Source organism: Apteryx rowi, unplaced genomic scaffold (genome assembly GCF_003343035.1).
Source record: "Apteryx rowi isolate R43461 unplaced genomic scaffold, aptRow1 scaffold_6, whole genome shotgun sequence".
NCBI classification, from domain to species: domain Eukaryota; kingdom Metazoa; phylum Chordata; class Aves; order Apterygiformes; family Apterygidae; genus Apteryx; species Apteryx rowi.
In genome coordinates this window covers 6,882,262-6,903,498 of record NW_020450871.1, presented here as the reverse complement: position 1 = coordinate 6,903,498, position 21,237 = coordinate 6,882,262, and the positions used below count along the sequence as shown (strand labels likewise).

The window sequence follows — 21,237 nt, the reverse complement described above, 5'->3', positions numbered from 1 at the left end:
GGCGGCGGGGCGGGAGCAGCAGCAGCGCTTGGGGCTGCGTGTCGGGAGCGGCCCTGCGAGAGCGGCGGCGGCGCCCGGCCGGTTTCTGCCCCCGGGAGCCGCGTGAGTAGCCGCCACCGGCGGAAGCGCGGGGGAGGGGGGCAACACCGGCGCGTCCGGAGCGGAGCGAACCGACCCGGCGCGCCGCAGGCTGGCGGAGGCCTCGAGGGGCAGCGGGCGGCGAGCTGGGAACGAGCGTTTCGGCGTGACCGGGCGGCGGTAAACGGCGAGCGCGGTGCTGGGGCAGCGCTGGGGCAGGGTCGGGCCTGGCTGCGCGGTGCCCCGGTGCTGCTGAAAACCTGGCGGCGGTTCAGAGCGGCTCCCAAAAACTGTTACGGTGCGGCAGGAAGGTGCTGACTTATTCCAAGTAAAATACGGATAACGCGGCTAATGAAGAAGACGTAGCATCAGTACTTGAGGAATGCTGCACAAAGGGAAGAGCATAATTGTACACTGTGATTCCGCGAGCTGGTACATCACTGTTTTGGCTTTGTTAGTGCTCGGGGTGGGTGCTAACACCTGGAATCTTGCTGCTGAGCGAACCTGTTACTGCTGCTTGCATCGTTCGGTACATAAAGGGGATGACAGAAGCAGAATGTAGCTTTACAGCAAGAACTTTCTTCCTGTGAACATAGAAAATGTACAATTCTTTTCTGTTGTTGTTAAAAACTGTACTAGAAAGACAAGGAGATAAGAAAATGTGCCACAGAGATGATGATTTCGTTCACAGGTAGATGGTCTGCAATGAACAGTCTCCGTCTCTAACCTACAGGATTCTGATTTTAAACTTCGAGTATTGATTGTTTAGTTCTTAAAGGTCTATGGTTACTGAGTTTGGGGGTTACTCTTATAAGTAAGGGTTGCATGTTGAGCCCCAGGTACTTTCATTCTCTGAAGTTTTACCAACTTCCTTAGTTTTACATAAGTCAGCTGAAATGGTATTTTCTTCCTTTCGTTAATATTAGGTAAGAGTTGCGAATAATAATTTTTACTATAGCAAAGGTCTTCACAATTTTCTCTTCAGATTTCTTTGATACGCTGTAGTATTTCTACTATTTTGCTATGCCAGATTGATGCAGATTGATATTGTGAGACTAGTGGCCTGAAAAGGGCTCCTTGCATGTTGGACAAGGAGAAAAACAAAAGGAATTTCTGTTTTGAGGAAATATTTCCAGAATGATGCTTTTCTTCCCTACTTTTGTTATTTGAAATTTAGATTGTTTTTGTCCTGGACTTTTTCTCCTTATAGTTTGCTGTCATTTCTAATATTCACTAGCATTATATAGGTAGTTATAAATGTTTTAACTGATAACCTCATGCAGGGCAAGCTTAACTATGAAGAAGAAGGAGGCGGGCTAGGAACAATACCTGATTTCTGGAAATATACTTTTCTTCTCAAAGTTGTCACCATCATCACTCTGCCCATGCTTATGTCAGTATTTGGAAATCTTCAAGATAAAAGCTGTAGGACTGTTGGTTTCCATGGTTAGATCCTGAACTACAGATGATAGGATTCGTTTATAAAACTAAGGCTTGTGAATAAGCTGAGGAACAGCACATATGTAGTCATGTTACTTACGGACCAAAGCCTGTGATTCCCAAACTTTTGATACTTCATACACCTTCTTCTGGATTGAAAATGGCAATGCAAGGTGGATCTGAGCCACTCCAAGCCTGTCCAGTGCAGCTAGGCAGCAGCCTCATGAGAAGCTGTGAACCTGACCCCTATCCCAGCCTGCTGCTCAGCTCCCTGGGGTTGTTCACTTCTGCCAGGCTCTTGAAATTGGTTTCTAGAGAAGGGTGGACAAAATACACAGGCTACTGCTTTCGTGCTTTTTCACGGCTTGCTGAGGATTCCTGTTGGGAATCGCTGCTCTGTGCTGATTTACTCGCGCTGTGCTGCAGCGAGAGAGGACCCAAGCTGGTAAATGGGCAGTCGTGGGGATCCTTGTGCATGCTGCATCGTGTGATACAGACTTGCTCAAAGCCTAGTTTTTAGAGGAATGGATCATCCACTCTTGCTACCTGTAAATGCTGTTGAAAGCACCGCTGAGAGCCTGATTCTGCAGGCAACATGCAAGTTTTCAAAATAGACCTATGTAGGCATATAATTGCTTCCTCCGCTGAAGGGTGTTGAAATACCTTGTTACTTCGGGTCTGTTTGATGGAGCCCCTGTTTATGAATCTGGCACAATGATCTTGTTTCGGCTGTCTAGTCCCCTCTGCTTGCTGGCACTGTGTCGCTGGCACGGTAACACTGTTACTGTGAAGCAGCAGGATACGGGAATAAGAATCCCGTACCGTTGTTATTTGTATTACTGTAGTGACTGGGAGTCCCATTGCGCTGAACACTGTGTAAACAAGCATTAAGTGACTTCCTCTCCCAACAAGAAACGACGAATGCGAAGGGGCCAGGGTGTGAGCATGTCTTGCATAGTATGGCTATAGACACAATTTTAGTGAATTTTTTTTTTTTTTTAATATTGGGCAGTTATCCCACTGACCTCTTGCTCTCCTTCTACATGCATTTTTATAAGATTCTATTAAAAACCTCCACTTCTCTTTAAAGCCAGCTTAGAGAAGGTCCTTGCGAGATGCGAGGGGAAGATAGCAGAAGAGGGTTTTGGCTATAGGCAATAATTCTCTTTGGAGAGAGATTTAAATCTGCACTAGAATGTTAGAAAACAAACACAATGGCATTAGAGACTCTACAAGGAGAGCTGTCAGTAACTCTACATGAAAGTAGGAGACACTCGAAAAAGAATAGTGACATTCTTCATTAAAAATGCGATTAAACGGTTGCTGTAGCATCTACCTGTTGAGGGCAGGGGGGCTAAGTTTGGCGTTACAAGCTAGCAGTGAGCAGCCTTTTGAACGTTTAGAGTCAGCACTGGCATTCTAACATCTCAGTATTCCTACAGGTCTGTCTTGTTTTGCACAATTTCTTGAATTTAAAGTGGTGTAATTACACAGTAGGTGTTAGAGGAGTCTAGCTATGGCTTACACACAAATAACAAAACATTAGGATGTAGTTTGGTTTATTACTTTTCCAGCTAGATTTGATAGGAAAAAGGAGCCCCCTTTTTCTTCAGAAGTAGCTGAATAATAACTTGGGTATCAGAGCTAGTTTGTAGTTTGTATTGGAGTAGTAATCAGGTAACACAAGGTAAAAGGAGCCACTAGGCCATTTTAACTTGTCTACCCATATAAAAGTATAGTGCTGCCTTCCAGCTGGTACTGGTGACTTCTCGGATGATGTGGGCGCCTGCTTGTTTCTGCAGCTTCCTCACATCAGCTCTACTAAAGGGAGGCAATTGTTTCGAAAGACTCGAGAACCTGCTTGTTGGTGCGAGGAAGCAAGGAAGCGCTGTCCATCAACGATGCAAGACAGACAAGCAGTTGCTTAACGTGTTGATTGGCTTCCTTATCTCCTTTCCTGGAAAAATACCGCAAATGCACTTCCTGGTTTCTTTTCAGAGGATGCCTAGGGAAAAGTCAAGAGCGAGTTGGAAGATTGAAAACAATGTTACCTGCTTCGTGCTATTTTACCAGAGTGGTGCTGTTCCACAGTGGACCTGTGTTTGCTTTCTAGGAAAGCTGCTCTGTAAAATTCTTCAAAGTACAGGGTAATGGTTAAGAGGAAAATTAAAAGCATTATTTCTTAGTAATCTGCCGTTGTTTGATTACAGCTCAAGTCTGATTTAAATTGATCTTGAAGTTTGTTTAAAAATCTTTAGGAAAAATTGAATATTGATTTTATAGAACAGCTTGATAATAGCCTTCTGTGGGTTTAATTTTTTTTAACTACTTCTGTTTTTTGTATTGCTGAACTTCTAATGTTCCTTTATCTCTTTCTCTAGTGGTATGTCTGCAACACGGAACAGTTGTCCGAATCCCTTCAGCCTATTTTTGTCCAGAGTTACCTTGACCAAGGAACACAGATCTTCTTAAACAACAGCATTGAGAAATCAGGCTGGCTCTTTATCCAGCTCTATCACTCTTTTGTGTCCTCAATTTTTAGCCTCTTTATGTCTAGGACATCTATCAATGGGTAAGTGAAAAGTCAGTCTTAGGTAAACTAAATACATTTTGGATTTAGATTTTTTTCAAGTGTTCGGCTCTCCTCCTTGATTTTTCAGTTTTTCTTAGATTTTTACAGGTTTCCCTTTGCCAGTTCAACAGATTTGAAATGCCTTATTGTGCCCTTCCCCCCAACCCTCTTAATTAAAGAACACCATCTCCAGTATTGGGGTGGGGGGGTGCAGAGGGGGTAATAGCAGTTAACAAGAGATGGTCAGAGGACTCTAATTGTATTTTATAACCATTACTTGTATTAACTCCTTTCCAGGTGTTCCCTGAAATAAGATAGTATTCTATTTGTGTTAGATAGGTATCCCTCTCCCCTGTTTTCTTTGTTTTTCCTTTACCTCTTACTCTACCTACTGCCATATCCTTAAGAGTTAACGTTGTGTTTGTTCTGCTTGGAGGAGGCTGTATCCAGTCAGTTCTGAACTGCATCTACAGCTCTTTCTGTTTGTGTGTAGATACCCCCTGCAAAACCAGGCAGATTTCTAAACAGTGCAGAAGTCGCCGAGTGTTGTATCTAATAAAACTTATGTAGCACAGAATTCTACCCTTTCTCTTACTCTTTAAAAAGTAATTCCATCTCAGTTTGTGTGTAAGCTATACTTGAACAGGTAGCTTCTGATATGGCATGTTTGACTGCTGAAACATGAGGAAAACGAGAATAGAGAAGTTCATTTAACATTATTTTCTTAGTGCATCAGTCTCTTCTGTGATTGGCTGCAGAGGAGTTTAGCTGTATGCTCTAGTATTTTTCAAAAAAAGTCAAAGACCCTTTTTTTCCTCCCTTCACCCCATTCAGGCGTATGTTTAACTTCTCATCACTTTTGACCCTGTGAAGAATACTTTTTTTCTTTTCTTTTACGTTTACTTGATTTTCCTGCCTTCCCTTTCTCCCTGCACCCACAAACTGTCTGATTTGAGGACAGTAGCTGGCTACTAAGGCTAGGAAAATAATCTTTCTCCTTATTTTCTAACCAGATGTCTTTATCAGCTTCCCTGTGGTGTTCTTAGTTACTTGTAGCTTTATATAAAAGTCCCTTTGGTCTCCTCTTCTTCCTACTGCCCCTCCCCCTTTTTTCCCCCCTCAAAGGCTCTCCAGTGCTTTGAATAACACCTCATAGTGCTGTTAGGAATAATAGCCATGAGCCAATTACACAGTGTGGACTGACATAAGTGTGCTGCAAGGGGGCTCTGCTTAAATTGGCTGTACTTTATTTATTTTTCTATATTTAATATCCTGCTATAGCTTCTTCTTTATGACTTTGTATAGTGATTTTTTTTTGTACAGTCAATCTTTCTCGGGCCTCTTCTTTTTCACTTTTTTATTCTTTGATTTTTTTATATTTGTTTACTTTTTTTTCTTGATCGTAAAAGATTTCTGTTTTGTCTTTCTTAAATTTAACCTTCTATCTAACAATAGTTTAAAGGAATAGTGCTTATCTACCTTCAATTTATCACTGACCGGTTCTCTTTTTGTCTGCTTGTTCTAACTCTTTCATCTTTTGAATTTCTGCTACGACAGCTGAAATCTGTCACTGTGTAGTCTTCAAACAATTACAGGCAGGTATGTTTTTGACTTAATCCGTAAGGAATCCAACTGTCACCTCTACCCAATTCCTTAATGAGTTGCCTATTTTCTATTCCATAGCTCTTCATGTTGAATACAGAATCTGCAGACAGCAGCAAAAGCCATTGTAACATATAATTACAAAATCCTTTCTCTTTTGCCACTTCAGCAGTGTTACCCCCATCGGTTCTTTAAATCTCTTCCATGGCTTCCCTTCCAGTTGCACGTCATAGCCTTCATTCTTTGTGCTTACTTCTGTCTTTGCAGCCATTTTGTGATTTCAGCTGTGTTTTTTGTTGTTGTTTGTTTGATTTTTTTAAAGATAGGTGGGAGAGATTCAAACCTGCAATTGCGAATATAGGCTCAGCCTTTTTCTCTTTCTCTCTCTCTCTCTTTTTTTTTTTTAATGTGATCATTTTCTTGAGCTGCACCCCATGAGCTCTTCCCTTCCTAATCAAATTCCTCCTGAAGTCTGAACCAGTATAACTGCATGTAGCTGTGTTTGATCTCTGACAAGTGCAAGGCAAGTTGAACTGGATTTAAAATTTATCTAAGCAGGGACCTTGTCTATTATGTGACTGGTTGCTGCCAAAGCACGCTCTAAATGATTTCATCGTCCTTTTTGTTAAAGTTTATTTAAAAAAAAAAAAAATTGGACATTTCTCATCTTTACATTTCAGGCTGCTGGGAAGGGGCTCAATGTTTGTGTTTTCCCCAGAACAATTTCAAAGACTGCTTAAAATAAATCCAGAATGGAAATCCCGCAGACTTCTCGATTTAGGGGCTGGGGATGGAGAGGTCACTAAAGTCATGAGTCCTCACTTTGAAGAAATCTATGCCACTGAATTGTCTGAAACTATGATATGGCAGCTTCAGAAAAAGAAATACAGGTATTGTACTGAATAGTTCTTGCATCCTTTATATCAGATATTACAGCAAAATAATCTATTTGTAATATTTTATAAATGTTCAGTATTTTCAGTCATTATGTTGATGCCTTTATCCTTTGATGATTATGGAAAGGGCTGACCTGTACAAAAACACGAAAACGAACATATCTGATGTTACCTGTTACCAATGCTTATGTTATGCTGATGTTCCCTGTTACCAGTTACGACAAAATGGGGAACAACTGTTTTGAAGTCTTCCTTCATAGTTTGCATAAATTGCTTTAATCAAGAGATTTGGGAAGACAAAGTTTAGATACTGATAAATGAACAGTCCAAAATTGTAAGAGGAAGACACAGGCACTGTAGGGAAAGCAAACTGATTCCTGGTAATAGGGGTACCTGGGTAATCTGTGTTTATCTAATCTCTAGGTAAAGAGTGCATATAGACTACTGTGTAAAGAACCTTTTATTCTTGTTATGCTTAGCTCCTGCTGTTAAGTTTAAACAATATTTAGTAACAGAAACCTCAGCGCTTTCAGAACTCTGTTCATGCACTGGTCACAACGCCTGGAAGTTCTTGCAGGCAGCAGATCCAGTCTTGTTGAGTAATGGTTAGTATTTGGGACACCATTCCCTGGACTTCAGCCCAAAGAACAAAAGAACTGGATTTCTTTTCTTCACCTGTCCTTGAGAGGAAATCTAACAGCAACTGGTTTTGCACACAGATAAATCAAAGTGGTTAAAAATCCAGCAAGCCATTAACTGTGTTATTTCAGCTCTGCTGTTCCTTGAAAAATGTACTTAGTTTTATTCTAGGACATCACATTTTTATACCTGAGATCTTGGTTTTTGCCTTCCTTACTGCTTGATGATTTTAAGGAGCATCCAAACTGAAAGGTTTATGTGGCTGAATATATAGCCATGCCCATTGTCGGTTAATTTTCTTTCCAAAAGAATGGAAAGACTATGTCTGCCTATTCTCCTTGCCTAGTGTGGCTGACCTTACCTGCACTATCAGCACATCCATAGGGAATTTTCATCCTTGGTTGTTCTCTCTGAGCTCAGCTTGTGTTTAACACGCTCCGTATCTCTCTCTCTCTTTCTCTTCAGAGTGCTTGGTATAAATGAATGGCAGAACACGGGATTTCAGTATGATGTTATCAGCTGTTTGAATTTGCTCGATCGCTGTGATCAACCACTGACTGTATTAAAGGATATTAGAAGTGTACTGGAGCCAACTAGAGGCAGAGTCATTCTAGCATTAGTTTTGCCATTTCACCCGTATGTGGAAAATGGTAAGTACACAGGTTAATAGATATTTAGATGAAGAAAGGTTGTACGCTATAGTATCCCGAATTAAATGTTCAATTAATTCATATTTTTGATTTAAAAAAAAAACCACAAAACTTGTAGGGTGTGTGTTCAGAAGTAAGAAATCATAGGTAAATAGGCCACACGAGATAAGCTGTTTTCTTAGTTCCCCATCATATGTTGTTGGAACCAATAAAAAAAACTCAAATACTGAAGTCATGTATCATGTTCTACATATTGGCGCATTTGAACTGTGTTGGAGAAACATGGGAAAACTGATCTCTGATTAGGGCCCTCTCCTGCTGTCGTATAGGTAACCCCAGTTGTCTCTGGTGACTGCTGAGCAAAAAGCATGTGAACTGTGTAGTACTGAATAGAGCACTGTTTCAAGTGCTCCAGATGAACTGCACCTAAAAATAAAAAAAATTCATAGGGAGATAATGTTCACTATCCAACATGAGCTTTCCAAGGAGGATATAGACCTCTACTAATACAAAATATCAACTATTATTTCTATTCTTAGTAACTAGAAAAAAATATTTTATGTGCCAAAATTCTCTTATTTCCCATAGTTGCATTTAAAGAAATACCTGGAGATTTTCAAATTCATCGCTTTGCTCATGACTAACTTTGAGAGACTAGCAACTCTTTTTTTAGGTGCCTATGACTTTGGGGGCTCAGGTTGAGTCACCCTAAAGGTGGATTGACTTCCAGAGGGCTGGTGTTCATCACTCACTGTTTGGACACCGCAGTCTCTTACTCTCCTTGAGCCTTAAGACTTGTCAATGGAAAGGCATGTATGTCCAAAAAATACAGAACCAATAAGCTTAACATTCTGGAAATTATAAATTCATCAAAATATATTGATTTTTGTGCTCTTTTGAATGACAGTAACTTTTCTGTGTGAGGAGGAAAAAAAAAAGTTTTTGTTTTGCGATTGCTATTGTGTCCAGAATCTACTTTTCTGCATATTGTTGGGTAACCATGTGGTAGGTCCTGCCTCAACAGGAGGTGGATAAATTAAGGAAGAAACCACTCAAGTCCGTTTATGTCCTTCATCATTAATCTCCTACTGTCTACTGGGCATGGAATAGTATGGTAAATTTATGTATCCCAAGGGACTGGGATTGTTCTGCTGTTGAACTTCATGTCATTCCTACTTAATGAAAATAGGTATCTGTTGTAGGACATTTTGTAAACCAAAGTCATACTTTTGTTCGTGCTGGTGACTTGTAGCAGATCAATCATTTTGTTTTAGACAGCTTTATTTCCTTTGCTTTTTCTAAAGTCTCAAATAGCATGGTGGTGGGTTTTGTGGTTTTTTTCTGTGGCCTGCAAGGTAGGACAGAATAACTTAAGTAAGCCTTTGTCAGTTGAGGTTGTTCCAGGTAGCAAATATTTACTGAAACTTTAAATGTATTCAGTATGTCTGTTTACCTCTATCACAAATTATTGGCCCATATAAACTTCTCTAGACAACACAAGTTAACACACACAAAAGATACTGCCATTCCACTGGAGGTTTCCCTCTTAAGCTCTGTTCAAGTGTAGTTTAAAGAAACAGATGCTGGTCTGCCAGACTGTCTTACAGACTGATTTACAAATAATTTTAGAATTTAAATATTTTCATTCAGTTGTTCTGCAAGGTGATGCATTAAAAAGTATTTGACATGTATATACTTTAAGAAAAAGAATACTTGGGACTTTTAGAGGAGATTGTTTCATAGCTCAGATAATTCCTTGTATTATCCAATTAAAAACAGCCCGGACCCACCTAGAAAAGCTTTTGAATTTAAATTTATAGAGAAGGGGGGAGGAATGGAGAAATGGAGAAGCAGTGAGGCAGGTAAGATGTTTGGTCAGTATATGGATCAGTTTCTAGAGCTAGAGACTAAAAATAAGTTTTAATTAAAACAACTTGAGAGATTTGCATTATTACACTTAATGTAATAGGAGGGTAATTGTGGAAACTGTCTATGTGAATGGCATAAAATTCACTCAGAAAACAAAGCAAGGTGGAGAAGGAGATAATACTTATTTCTGTACTTGCTGTTTCTGGAATTGCAGTGACACCTAGAGGCAGAAGTAGCTTAATCATAAATTCTTTCTGGGGCTACTTAGGTTTTTTTGTTGTTTTTTTTTTCAATGTATAGAACAATTAATGCACTTACTGTGTATGTCTAAAGTTGACAAGTAAGCAGATGAATCATACAATATTTTAATAATAATTTTTATTCATGTGACTAGTTTAATTTTATATTTTTAGTAGGTGCCCCATAATGTGATATAAAAATGCTTTGAATTTCCTGATATAGATATGATATTAAGATAACATTATTAGTATATGACTAGAATGGCTTAAGTTTATCTAAAATTAAAATGCTAGAGATACCGTACTTTAGAAGAAATAAACACGGGCAGCCTGGGATTATGACGTTTTCCTTGATGAACATGCTAATGTCTGGGTGATTGTTTGACCGAGGGAAAGGAAGATGAAGGTGCATTTCTTCCTGAAATATTTGGTACTCAGTTGAGCTGGAAACACAGTATTGTGCTAGATGGACCTCTGGCTTTGTCTGGCTTGTCAGTTCTCACATCACTGACATAATAAATATCATTTCAGATGTTAAACAACATCTTGCTTTATTTAAACGAAGATAGAAGAGGTAGCTGTTCTTCGGTGGCAAGAATGTCAGAGATCAACACATCTCTTGTAAAAGTGCTGGTTTTGTAGATTAGCTAAGTGCAATTCAGTGACTTTTCAGTATACTTCTGTGTTCATGCTTATATCTATTTTGCACAGGCCCACAAAGCAAACGCGGGTGCTCCAGGTACTCCTGGCTTTGGATGGTAGAATTGGAAGGAGGTTATCTGCCTAGCAAGTGAATTTTAATATTGCAGGAGCAACCTTCTCACTTTGACCACCACTTTCTCTTTCTAAATAGGCTAGGATGAAGCTTCCATCCCAAACTATAATATTATTACTATACTATAATAGTACATGCATTTATAGTGTCTGTGTTTTCTGATGGCCTGTCTACAGAATACGTATATTTTGCTCTGTGCTGCTGTAAGCCTCAGTAATGTTGATCTGAGTATCTGTTATATCAATAACTGTCACATTAACATGATTGAGAACAGAATTTCACCTAGAAAATGAGTTTATTTTGTATTGCTGTCAATTGTCGTACGTCTTTCACAAATGCTCAATTCAGGTAAAAGAAATACAGGTAAACTCACATAGAAAGAAAAGGCACATAAAATTAAACTTAAAAAAAAACTATTCTGAAGCATTTCTCTTATGAAAGATGAAGTCCTTTTCCACTGTTTTTATTCTTGCAGAGAGGGAAAGAGAAGTAATGTATGACATAATGTAATGTTCAATATGCTTGGTTTTGATCTGTTTAGAAAACACTCTTGAAGAGCACTATTCAGTAAGGTTTTTTTCCTCTCTTCTTAAAGCAAAGTCTGTGAAGAAGGTTCTTTATCTGCCTCTTCAGTTTCATCAGAAATAGTGAGCAAATCTGAACTATAACACATACTCATCTGTTCTGATAAACAGTGTCATCTTCCAAATGATCCTGTGGAAAAAAGTAGAAGTGTTTAGTTACTGATGCAAACTTTTTTAATTAAAAGGAAAAAGGCAAAACTTGCTTTTTGAGGCAAACTTCCTCCCTTTACTGTTTCAGTAGACTCCTTTGCTCCCTAGTTATCTAGCTGGATAGTTGTCCATGTGGCGTCTGCAGGATTCTAAACCTTTTTCTCTTCCCCTTGGCTTCCCCAAATATCTAGGGAGCACAGTAAAACATACCCATTATTTTCACTGTGTTCATGACAGTCAAACCAAGGACCAGGTCGTGTCAGCAGGGATTTGAAGTTTTTAAAGAGGTTCTTACAGAGGAATCATTTGGGGCAGTATAAGAATAAATAAAGCAAAAATGTGTAGGGGAGAAGCATCTGACCGTGTTGCATGTTTCTTTTTTTCCTCATTGCATCTCTGTAATGGTGTGATCAATGCCCAGAATAGGAAAAAATTTGTACTGCTTCTCAAATGAAGCAATTTTTTGAAGCCATTTTCTTTGCTCACAAATACTTGTGGCTTCTAAGTAGTCTTCTCTAACTCATATGGCATCTGCAAAATCACTGTCATGTAGTCGTAAGTCTTATTGGCGTAAATTTGGAGTGATGAAATAAGTTGTGTGGCTTTATCCAGTGATGCTGAATGCTCAGTTTAGGCTACGTAAGTTGAAAGGGGGAGCAAATACTTGTAAGAATGTTGTAGAGCTTTTGAAACAGTTTTGTTATGGTTGTCATCTAACTACCATGGGCTAAGGGAGCAAGAGGAACTAAAATAGTAATATACTTCCAAGAATAAACTCTAATAGCTTTATGCCTTTTAACCAAATGGTCCAGAACAATTTACTGAAACCTCTTCTTGGCAAATTACAAATGCATGGAAGATTCAGTTTGTGTGTGTGTGTGTACGTATGCCTGTGTGTATAAATATATATATAAATACATATATGATTATAAATATATAGAGAAATACACATACACACAGAGCATTATAACCTCCTTTGACACAAATCTATCCCTGGTTGTGGTTTTTGTCTCCTCTCCCTGAAAAAGGATGCCTAGCTTGAGGCCTGGTATTTTAGGCCTTTCATGACATGAAATTTAGTGTCCACCTGGAAGAAAGAGAATTTTTATTTCCAGGCAACATACAGATCCCAGTTCTAGCCCTGCTGGAATTTAAAGTATTGGATGTTCAAGAAGATGCAAACCATTCTTGATTCAGGACTGGATCTGATCTTAGCTCTCAGTCAAATGCCTAATGTCTCCAGCATGTTAAATGGATGAGGGGGAGCCTGGTCCCAACTGTTGAGCTCTGCGACGGTGACCGAGGGCTTGAAGAACTGCAGGACCTCCTAGTAAGCAGGAGGGGAGAGGAAGTGACCATCGGGTGTGTATAATAGTGTGCAGTTGCACAGTAGCGCCATTCTGTGACTGCCTGCAAAAAGATACTGTGTTCGGATGTTATAATCTGCACTTCTACATGTGGGGCCATGTGAAAATGCTTGTGCGCTTCTCTCTGCTGGGAAGGCATGTGTCTGCCCTGGAAAGGAACTCCTGCAAGCTCTCCTGATCTGCTCTTGATGATTTTGAATGCTTTAGGGTCATTGACTATTGCACAGAATAGTTCTTTAGACCTTTATCAACTTTGAAAAAGAGCACTCTAGCTCCAGAGGAGATAGAAATGGGATACTCTTCAAATTTGTCAGTTCTTTCCTCATATATTTCAGTATTAGTAGACACGCACAGAGTTCTGCCGTTCCTTTTTTGCATTACTTACAGGCTGTTGGCAGTGTTCAGCATATCTCTGCTTCTGAAGTTCTTGGGCAATTGCTCGAAAAATTTTTCGTCCGCTACTGATTTTCTGCAAATTATTTAAAATATTTTAGATCAGTGCTACATTTGAAGTTAGGGGAAGCACCTTTTTCTGCCTTTCATAATTAAGATTTTTTTTTCCTTGTATATGTCTCAGGAAATGTTAGTAAATAACACTTAATATAGTGTGGCAGTCAAAGGGCTTTAAATTACATTATAGTTCATCTCTTATTATATATACACCTTCTTTAATAGATATTTAGATTGTCTGGCTTTTTCCTTTTATTCAAAGAAGCATTGCAGTAGAGGTTATAAATAGACTTGCTTTAAATACAGTAGCACTTGCCTAAATGAACCATTTAAACAAAAAATAATAATTTTATAGCAAAACCTCTCATTTTCAACAGAAGTTAAAACAAAATTTAATTAAAAATATAACCTGCAGGAACCCATACATTAGAGATGGCCTTTAAATAGATTTGACTTTACCCTGTATCCAGTTAGTTAAAAGGAATGGAAACTTTAAATGTAAAATCAATAGTTTTGTACAAATCCTAAGTAAGGCCTTAACAGCTGTAATAGCCCTTCTAACTGAATCATCAGTTATTCACAAAATTAGCATCCCCTACTTTTTTCTTTAAAAAAAAAAAAAAAAAGTTTGAATTATAGATAAAGGAAACAAAGCGATAACATACACATTTCTCTGTTTCCTGGTCCTCTTTGCTGCTTTTCTTTAGCAGTTTTGGTTTTAACTGGAGGAGGAGGAAGGAAAAAAAATGAAAACATAAGACGAGATGCCAGCTGCTAAAGTAGTAGCATAGTTATAAGCCGTGCACTGTTAGGGCAGAAAGATTTGTAGATAAAAGTTCTATCTTTCATTAGATCAGCTGATACCATTAGAAAAATCAGAGACTATTTCAAGCATATAAGGTTGTCTGTCATCTTCTAGTAGTAAATGGTGCAAGTATTTTTGCTTTGAGTACAGTGGGACCTCCCTGAAGCACTACCCAAATGTCAGAATAAACCAATTGTGTAATTGATATCATTTTTTTCTGAAGAAAGGCTTGATTTAAGTTTTCCCACCATACTAGTTTGTCTAATTAAAAGAAAACAAACACCCAAAAAAACCCTCACACTATTCTGCCATGTCCTTAAACCATCACTGCTACAGCAAAGAACCATTTACCACATTATACCACTTATGACTGTGGAGTCTCTTTATTAAGTCTTATTATTTACAGATTTCCAATTGCAGTTTTGGGTGTTTGTTTTTAACTCAATACTGTTTTTCTAGAAAAAACTACACCTTAAATATTTAATGTAACTTTTAACCAGGTACCTTCTAATATGTGTGCTTTCTATAGGAAAAACTTTTTCCCAGTCTCTGGTTGAATAGAATTTCGTTATATAAGAAAAGTCAGTTTGCAATAACTTACTGCACCTTGCAAATATTTTGACATTAAGTTTTAAGTTATTTTACTGCTAATGGAACCTAATCCAGAGGACTGATGACTTACAATGGTAACTTCTAGTTTTGCTTTTAAGCATGCCTTGGTAGTCTCAGTCTCCAACCTGCTGAATAATACTCTCAAGATAACTTTAATTTTACAATACCTTTTATTTTGTAGACTTCATTTAAATAAGAAAATGTGGTTGATATTAAAAGTAGTGGTGTGTGCTATGCACTAGACTTTGCAAATGTATACAGTGTGTGTGATCTTCAAACCACCACCTCTTTAAAACTTAACTGTAAAAGCTAAGAAATCTAGAACTTTTTTTTATTCTCCTTATCAAAATGTTAAAACTCTTTTTAAAAGAGAGAGAGAGGAAAGAGAATGAAATCAGAAAAATCAGTTTAAACCTACCTTGTCAAGTATAAAGATTGTGAATACCACGATGCTGTATAGAAACAGTAAGGATGAGGTGATGATCATGAAAGTGAGCATTTCAGTACTGTGCTTCTCTGCCCCTTTTTTGAAAATAAGTGTTAGAATAATGCACATTCTTCTGACGCATGTAATTTTCTTAAGGCTTTACATTCCAGCCCCCTTCCTTTAATGAACTAAAAATCTTCATGCCCATCTATATTTTTCTAGTTCATTTTCAGTCCAAATTCCTTAGTGAGATCACTTCTCTCTTGTTTCCCTGGACATTTGCAAGGGCAATGGAGACTTGTTATTTTTGATTATGGAAACCTTTCTTGAGAGGTAGGCAGAGAATAAAATCCCTTTTTCTGCTCTAATGAAGGACTATCTGAATAAAGCTTATAGGCTTTTGTTTAGGAATACAGTTAGGGGAAGGAACAAATGTAGGGAAATAATAGTCCAGTTACATTTTTTTTCTTAGGTACGTGATACTGAAATGTAGTTAGTGAAGCCTTACTACTCTTGTAACTGGATGGCAAACGAGATGGAAGTACAGAACAAACTTTTTGCTCAAGATGGCAAGTGAACCTGCTGTTCTGAGCCCCTGTACTCTGTTGGACATATTTCCTTTAAATGTCAGTTCTCTACTTCTCACTTTTCTGTTGATACTTCCTTTCTGACAGCCCTTCTAGCCTTCGTATAGGAGGATGTGGAGTATGGTTAGCTAATACAGAGTACAAAACTTCTCTTGCAGAAAAATTCTGAAGTTGTTTGTGTCATATTATAGAACAGTTTAATCAGCAAACCAGTTAGTTTTTTTTTAATGGAATCCCTCTGTAGTTTTTCAATTAATGTTTTAATAAAAACATGCTACTCCTAACACTTTTGTTGTTATTCCAATCTTAAATGCCATTCGTGAAAGAGCAAGTAAAAAGAGTATTTAGGAAAGCAAACGTATTTCTTTAAGATGCCTTTAAGATTCCTTTAAGAAGGAACAATCAACTGACCTGTTTTCACTAACACGGTTCCACCACCCATTTGCTTGGAATGGGGTGAACTTGAATCTGAAAATGCTATTCCACAGAAATAAACAGCACTGTCATTTACAGTCAGATTGCTGATCTGAAGTGAAATATTATTTTCTGACGATATGTGTACTTTGAACTTCTGAACATTTGTGCATTCCGGGGTACACAAATCTTCATGTTTGTTAGTAAAAAAGCGAAACCATAGGGCTTGAGGCTTGAACTGGGAACATCCAAGAGCAGAGAAAGCGCATGTTAGGATCACAGTGTGTGTGGAGTCCCCAGCTTCCTTAAACCCGGGTTGTGTTACAGTGACTTGGCATCTATCAGCATCACCTGTTGAGAATAAACAATTTTTGATGTGAGGGAGAGTTAAAAAGCAAGGCACAATCTAAAAAGAGAATAAGCCACTTAGGGTTCATGCTGGAAAAGGCAGGAGGAAGGCAGAAAACAACCTTGTTTCAAGCTTGGAATTTCTCAAGTTATTTCTAGCAGCCTTTCCTCTTAAATTGTTCCTACAGCTTGCCTATTTGTCCATTTAACAGTTTTATATATGTGGTAATGTGCTTAGCTACCTACTGCAGAAAAATAATACAGAAGATTCATATATCTAAAATAATGTAGATGACTCCTTTGACCTTGGAGAAGAGCAAAAGAATAGTTTGTATAGTTCCCTGCCTCAGATCCTTTAGTCTTGAGTGGGGGTTTTTTGTTTGTTTTTTTTTTTCTCAGTCTTCAGACTTTTTGGTTTGTCAAACTATTATCTACCATCAGAACAAGCAAAACTTGCTGTGTACCCTTGTCACAATCTTATATTGAAAATGCCATAAAGATTAGTAGTTCAAAAGACCATGTAGGAAGCACTTGCAGTTGTTTCATGAGCCACCCTGGCCAAGGACTCTAAGCACTCCATGATTCCCCTTCTACGCACAGCTGCTCTGAGAAATGACTTTCTTACAGCTTCCTTTCTTAGGTCATTCTATGATTAAACAGGATTCTGACTTCTTTATATGCACATTTTCCTCTTTTCAACCTTTGTGTGTCTTGAGTTTCTGAGAGGACTCAGCTGCGTTAGGCCTGATGCTCTGCAGAGAAGTTCTCCAATCTCCAACTGATCTGTCATCTTAAGGTGCTTTTACTTGAATGTTAATTACAAAGGGTTTCTCTCTCCTCCACTGTTTCTGATCTGGAAGTGAAGTGAAACAGCCTGATGGCAGGCGGTGGTTCTGACATACACGGAGACATTTATCATTTAGCAATTTCATAACATTGGCATTCATAATAATTCCCAGACATGCTTCCATTTCATCATACTTATTGACTCTGGGTTTCTAAGGATAACAATATTGCTTGTTAGGTCTGACATTTAAAAATGTGTGTAGAGAAAACAGGTTAATCAGGAAGATAATCCTAATTAAGGAACTGAAATGTTGTGTAACTTGCAAGCTTCTGTTTTAATGGGACTGTTCTGGGGGACTTTTTTCTGATGTCCTTATTGAAATCCATAATTTTAATATTGTTTTTTAGCTTATTTAATTCTGTTCAAGTAAATTGCTAAGTTGTTGAAACAATGGAATCAAAATTATGCAATGAAAAAGAAGGTAGCAGTTTAACAGCATCTTTTTGTACTTCCCAGAAAATAACAAATTATCAGAAAAATAAATGGAAGTCTATCCTACTCTACTGCTGATAGACGGTTTGTAAGCCTGTCCGCTGTGGACAAATAGCATTTTCCCTTCATTGCTTTTCTCACTGAATGTTTTGTGGACCAAATCCAAGCAGATTCAGTGTATGTGACTTCTACAGGAATAAAATGAAATTTTATTTCTGTGCCAGATCAGCATCAGAGCCGTTCCATAGCTGCTACTGCAATCCCAAGCCTGTAGCAGTATGTTGTCAGGGTACTCGCACCTTCTGTGATGAGAAGCAGTAGCTTGTACACCTGCAGACTAGTTGATCTCCTTCTCCTTGCCCCCTTACTCTACGGCTCTGGATGGCCTTACAGAGCGAACTTCATGGCTCCAGTTCATGTAGATACCATCTGATACACCCGCTGGACTTCCCAAACCCTCCTCCCAAACAAGCGCAGCTACACTGAGACCGTTCTGCTGCTGGAGCGTTCTGTGTGAGAGAGTGCAGTAGGATTTGACCCCAAAATCGTAGATTACAGGAGCATTTCAGACTTTTGGAAGAAAAAGCATTCACTAACAGTCATTTGATTTGGAAGTTGTATGAAGACAGCAGAACTTATTAAAGAAAAGCTTCTTACTGTTCTTACTTTATAGCTATGTGGCAAACTGTAGCCACCACATTTTAAATCCTGTTTAACTTGTAGTATGCAGGGATAATACAGAAGGCTTAAAAAAAAAGTCTTACCAACAGAGTATAGAATCCAGTTGAATGCCAGCATTAGCACTTGCTTGAATTTGTTGAACGATGCCATTTTTTGTATCTATCTGGAAATGATTCTGCTCAAAGGAAGAGGAACTTAAGAAATCTCTGGAGTTGCAGAATGCTCTGAATCATGAGATTTAGAACTTCCTGTTTAAGAGGGTGTTTCCTATTGCATTTTGCAAACTTGTTAAAGGTGCAGACCAAACCAGAAAACAGTTCTCTTATTTGTGGATGACAGTGAGTGAAGGGTTGTTTTTAACTTTGAACTTCTGCGAATTGTAGCTCTACTCCTTCAGATTATTTCATTGGACATAAATGACAACATGTTTTCCAATGTCATACAAGAGTTCAGCTTTGAAGGGGCCTACGCTATCTTTACCATATCAGCTAGTAAGTGCCCCTTGAAGGAACAAAGATTCTGTAGCTGTCCCTTGTCTAACTAATGGGATGGTCTGCTGATGAAAGCGTCACAACAAATCATGATTTTCAGCTTGCTAGCTCTGTTCATTGTAATTACCTGAAGCAGTCTCTGGCAAGACAGTAAGCATAAAGAAAGAAAGAAAGAATTTTATAATGTTGGCAAAGATCTTGATTAAATAGTCTCTCTGTCCATGTCTGCTAAACGCCAGCCTCGCTATTGGAAGTTACTTTTCAGCCAGTCTTGGAGCTGCTAGTGAAAAATATAACAAAAGTTAACCTTGAGAAGGAGCCTCTTCTGAACTCTAGAAAAACCCTTGAACTGATCTTACAACATCTCTACAAATGACCTGTCAAACTCAAAGTTGGAGTGGAATGGAATATAATCTGCGTAGTATGCTTTCTGTAAGAAAATGCAATACCCAATAAAGCTTTCTTTATAATTTAAACACAACTGTTTTGTTTTCTCAGTAGGTGGCAAGTGGGAAAAACCCTCAGAAGTTTTGGAAATCAAAGGGCACACTTGGGAAGAACAGGTGAATAGCCTGCCAGAAGTTTTCAGTAAAGCTGGTTTTGCCATAGAGGCTTTCACCAGACTGCCATACCTATGTGAAGGTGATATGTATAATGACTACTATGTACTAGATGATGCTGTCTTCGTCCTCAAGCCAGTGTAAGCATATATGAAGTAAATCTCCAGAATCAAACCCAAGAAGCAGCCTCTGAAAGAGGTGTTTGATTTATGGTTACTTAAAGGGAGGGAATTTTGGGATTGCCATGCTAAATAAATATCATGTAAGAATTTTAAAGGCCAAAATACTAATGTATTTCTTTGTAGTATGATTAGAAAAAAAGTTTGTTTGTTTTTTTAAACAGACTCTTCCGTTGAGAATTTCTTTTTTACCAGCTCTTAACCCAACAATGCATTCTGCAATCCAACAGTATTGGAGGATATTTTTATACTTACCTGCAACAGGAATCAGATCCAAACAAAGCAATAGTCCTAATAATGAGGAAATTGATACAATGTGAATTGTTGTTAAATCAAGAGAAATCTGGCAATAAAGTTGTCCATTCATTTCAAACCTTGTGGATTATAAACTGTTGAAATGGATATTCTTCCATGCTAAGTTACTTTCTCTCTTACTGTCATTCTTCACATGTTTTTAATCATGCTAATAAACTTTTTTTGAGATGACGTTTTGCATTAACTTTTGTGTTCATTTTTGTAATCATAGCCACGCTTGTCTGTAGCAACTGCTCTTTGTGTTGAGAAAAGCTCTCAGTTGCAGCACAACCTTGAGTTTATTTAAACAGCATTTAAGTATTGTTTAAAGGGATCCACAAAAAATATGTCACTTTCGGTTGTATTTCCTTCATGTTCCTCTCAAAGCCTCATAAATCCTCATTGCTTTTGCATACATTTTCCAGCTAAAGGAGTTAGGGTAGAACTTGCCAAAACTGCATTTGATGCTGATGGGTTTGATAACAAACTTTCCAAGCTGAGCAAGTTTTTCCCAAAAGTTTTCCAGCTTAAGTAACTCAGAGGTAGTTTCTCATGTTTTTGCAAGTCAAGCTGCCTCTGAGGACCCTGATGTAGGGACCTGATTGTCCCAGGTAGGTTTAAATAGCTTGGGACAATTCCCACCGCTGCCCCCTTTCCTGCACTAACTAAACGCTATGTATTTTAACATCACTTATTTTTAAAACCCTGTTTAAAATAGCTAATTTCTGGTACTGGGGATATAACCTTCCATTAAAACAACTAGCAGTATCACCAATACAGAACTGGCAGCTGCATGTCTCGCATTGCTTGGGATTTAAGTGATGTGAGAGAGCAGGAAGCCTTAGCTTGGATATCGGCTGGTAAGTAAAGTAAGAACAAACTTACGTTTTGCTTTTGAAGTTTACAAGTTTTTTTAATGATTGATGATCTTATGCCAAGTAGGATATTTCAGCTGGTCTTTTTATGTTTACCTTGGACTTCCTTTGCCTGATATTTAGTGATTTCTCTTGCAATTTTAGTAACCTTTTATTCTCAGTTGTCTTTGTGAAATAGTAAATGTTTTGTAGTATGAGTGATTGTAGTAGTGAGTGATTTAACTGGTGTTTTTTTTTTTTCCAACAGTAATCCAGGCTTAGTATTACTCTCATTTCAGCATCTGCTGTTTAATTTTGGTAGTCAGATTTACCATTGGAAAAAATGAGCTATGTATCTTTTGGAGTATTAATTTTTGTTTTCTACCTTCATTGGT

At 38.3% G+C, this 21,237-nt stretch overlaps 2 protein-coding genes across 3 annotated transcripts in view; one reads left to right on the top strand and one right to left on the bottom strand.

Annotated features, from left to right (window-relative positions):
• The window catches only part of METTL9 (methyltransferase like 9), a 23,620-nt gene extending 3,439 nt beyond the window's left edge, over positions 1–20,181 (top strand). The window contains exons 2-6 of the mRNA XM_026082981.1: positions 49–102; positions 3,900–4,090; positions 6,373–6,582; positions 7,693–7,877; positions 19,454–20,181. Coding sequence (XP_025938766.1) covers positions 49–102; positions 3,900–4,090; positions 6,373–6,582; positions 7,693–7,877; positions 19,454–19,659 — 846 coding nt within the window. The 3' untranslated portion in view covers positions 19,660–20,181. The remainder of the gene's footprint in view (positions 1–48; positions 103–3,899; positions 4,091–6,372; positions 6,583–7,692; positions 7,878–19,453) is intronic.
• Positions 11,025–18,697, bottom strand: IGSF6 (immunoglobulin superfamily member 6). Of its 2 annotated transcripts, XM_026083251.1 has the most exons (6): positions 18,548–18,696; positions 16,154–16,507; positions 15,147–15,250; positions 13,977–14,033; positions 13,247–13,330; positions 11,025–11,474 (listed from the first exon to the last, which is right to left on the bottom strand). In XM_026083251.1, exons 1-6 carry the CDS (start codon positions 18,612–18,614, stop codon positions 11,436–11,438), a joined length of 705 nt encoding a protein of 234 aa, XP_025939036.1. In that variant the 5' UTR covers positions 18,615–18,696; the 3' UTR covers positions 11,025–11,435. The 2 variants fall into 2 exon arrangements, with proteins under 2 accessions (XP_025939036.1, XP_025939037.1); XM_026083252.1 differs by lacking the exon at positions 13,977–14,033 and having other exon boundaries at positions 18,548–18,697.
• Positions 20,182–21,237: the final 1,056 nt, after the last annotated feature.

Coding starts and splice junctions, on each gene's coding strand:
- IGSF6 (XM_026083251.1), bottom strand. CDS start 18,614: ATGGCATCGTTCAACAAATTCAAGCAAGTGCTAATGCTGGCATTCAAC. Junction 14,034..15,146: donor CAATCTTTATACTTGACAAG/GTAGGTTTAAAC, acceptor CTCCTCCTCCAG/TTAAAACCAAAACTGCTAAA. Junction 13,331..13,976: donor ACCAGGAAACAGAGAAATGT/GTATGTTATCGC, acceptor AATAATTTGCAG/AAAATCAGTAGCGGACGAAA.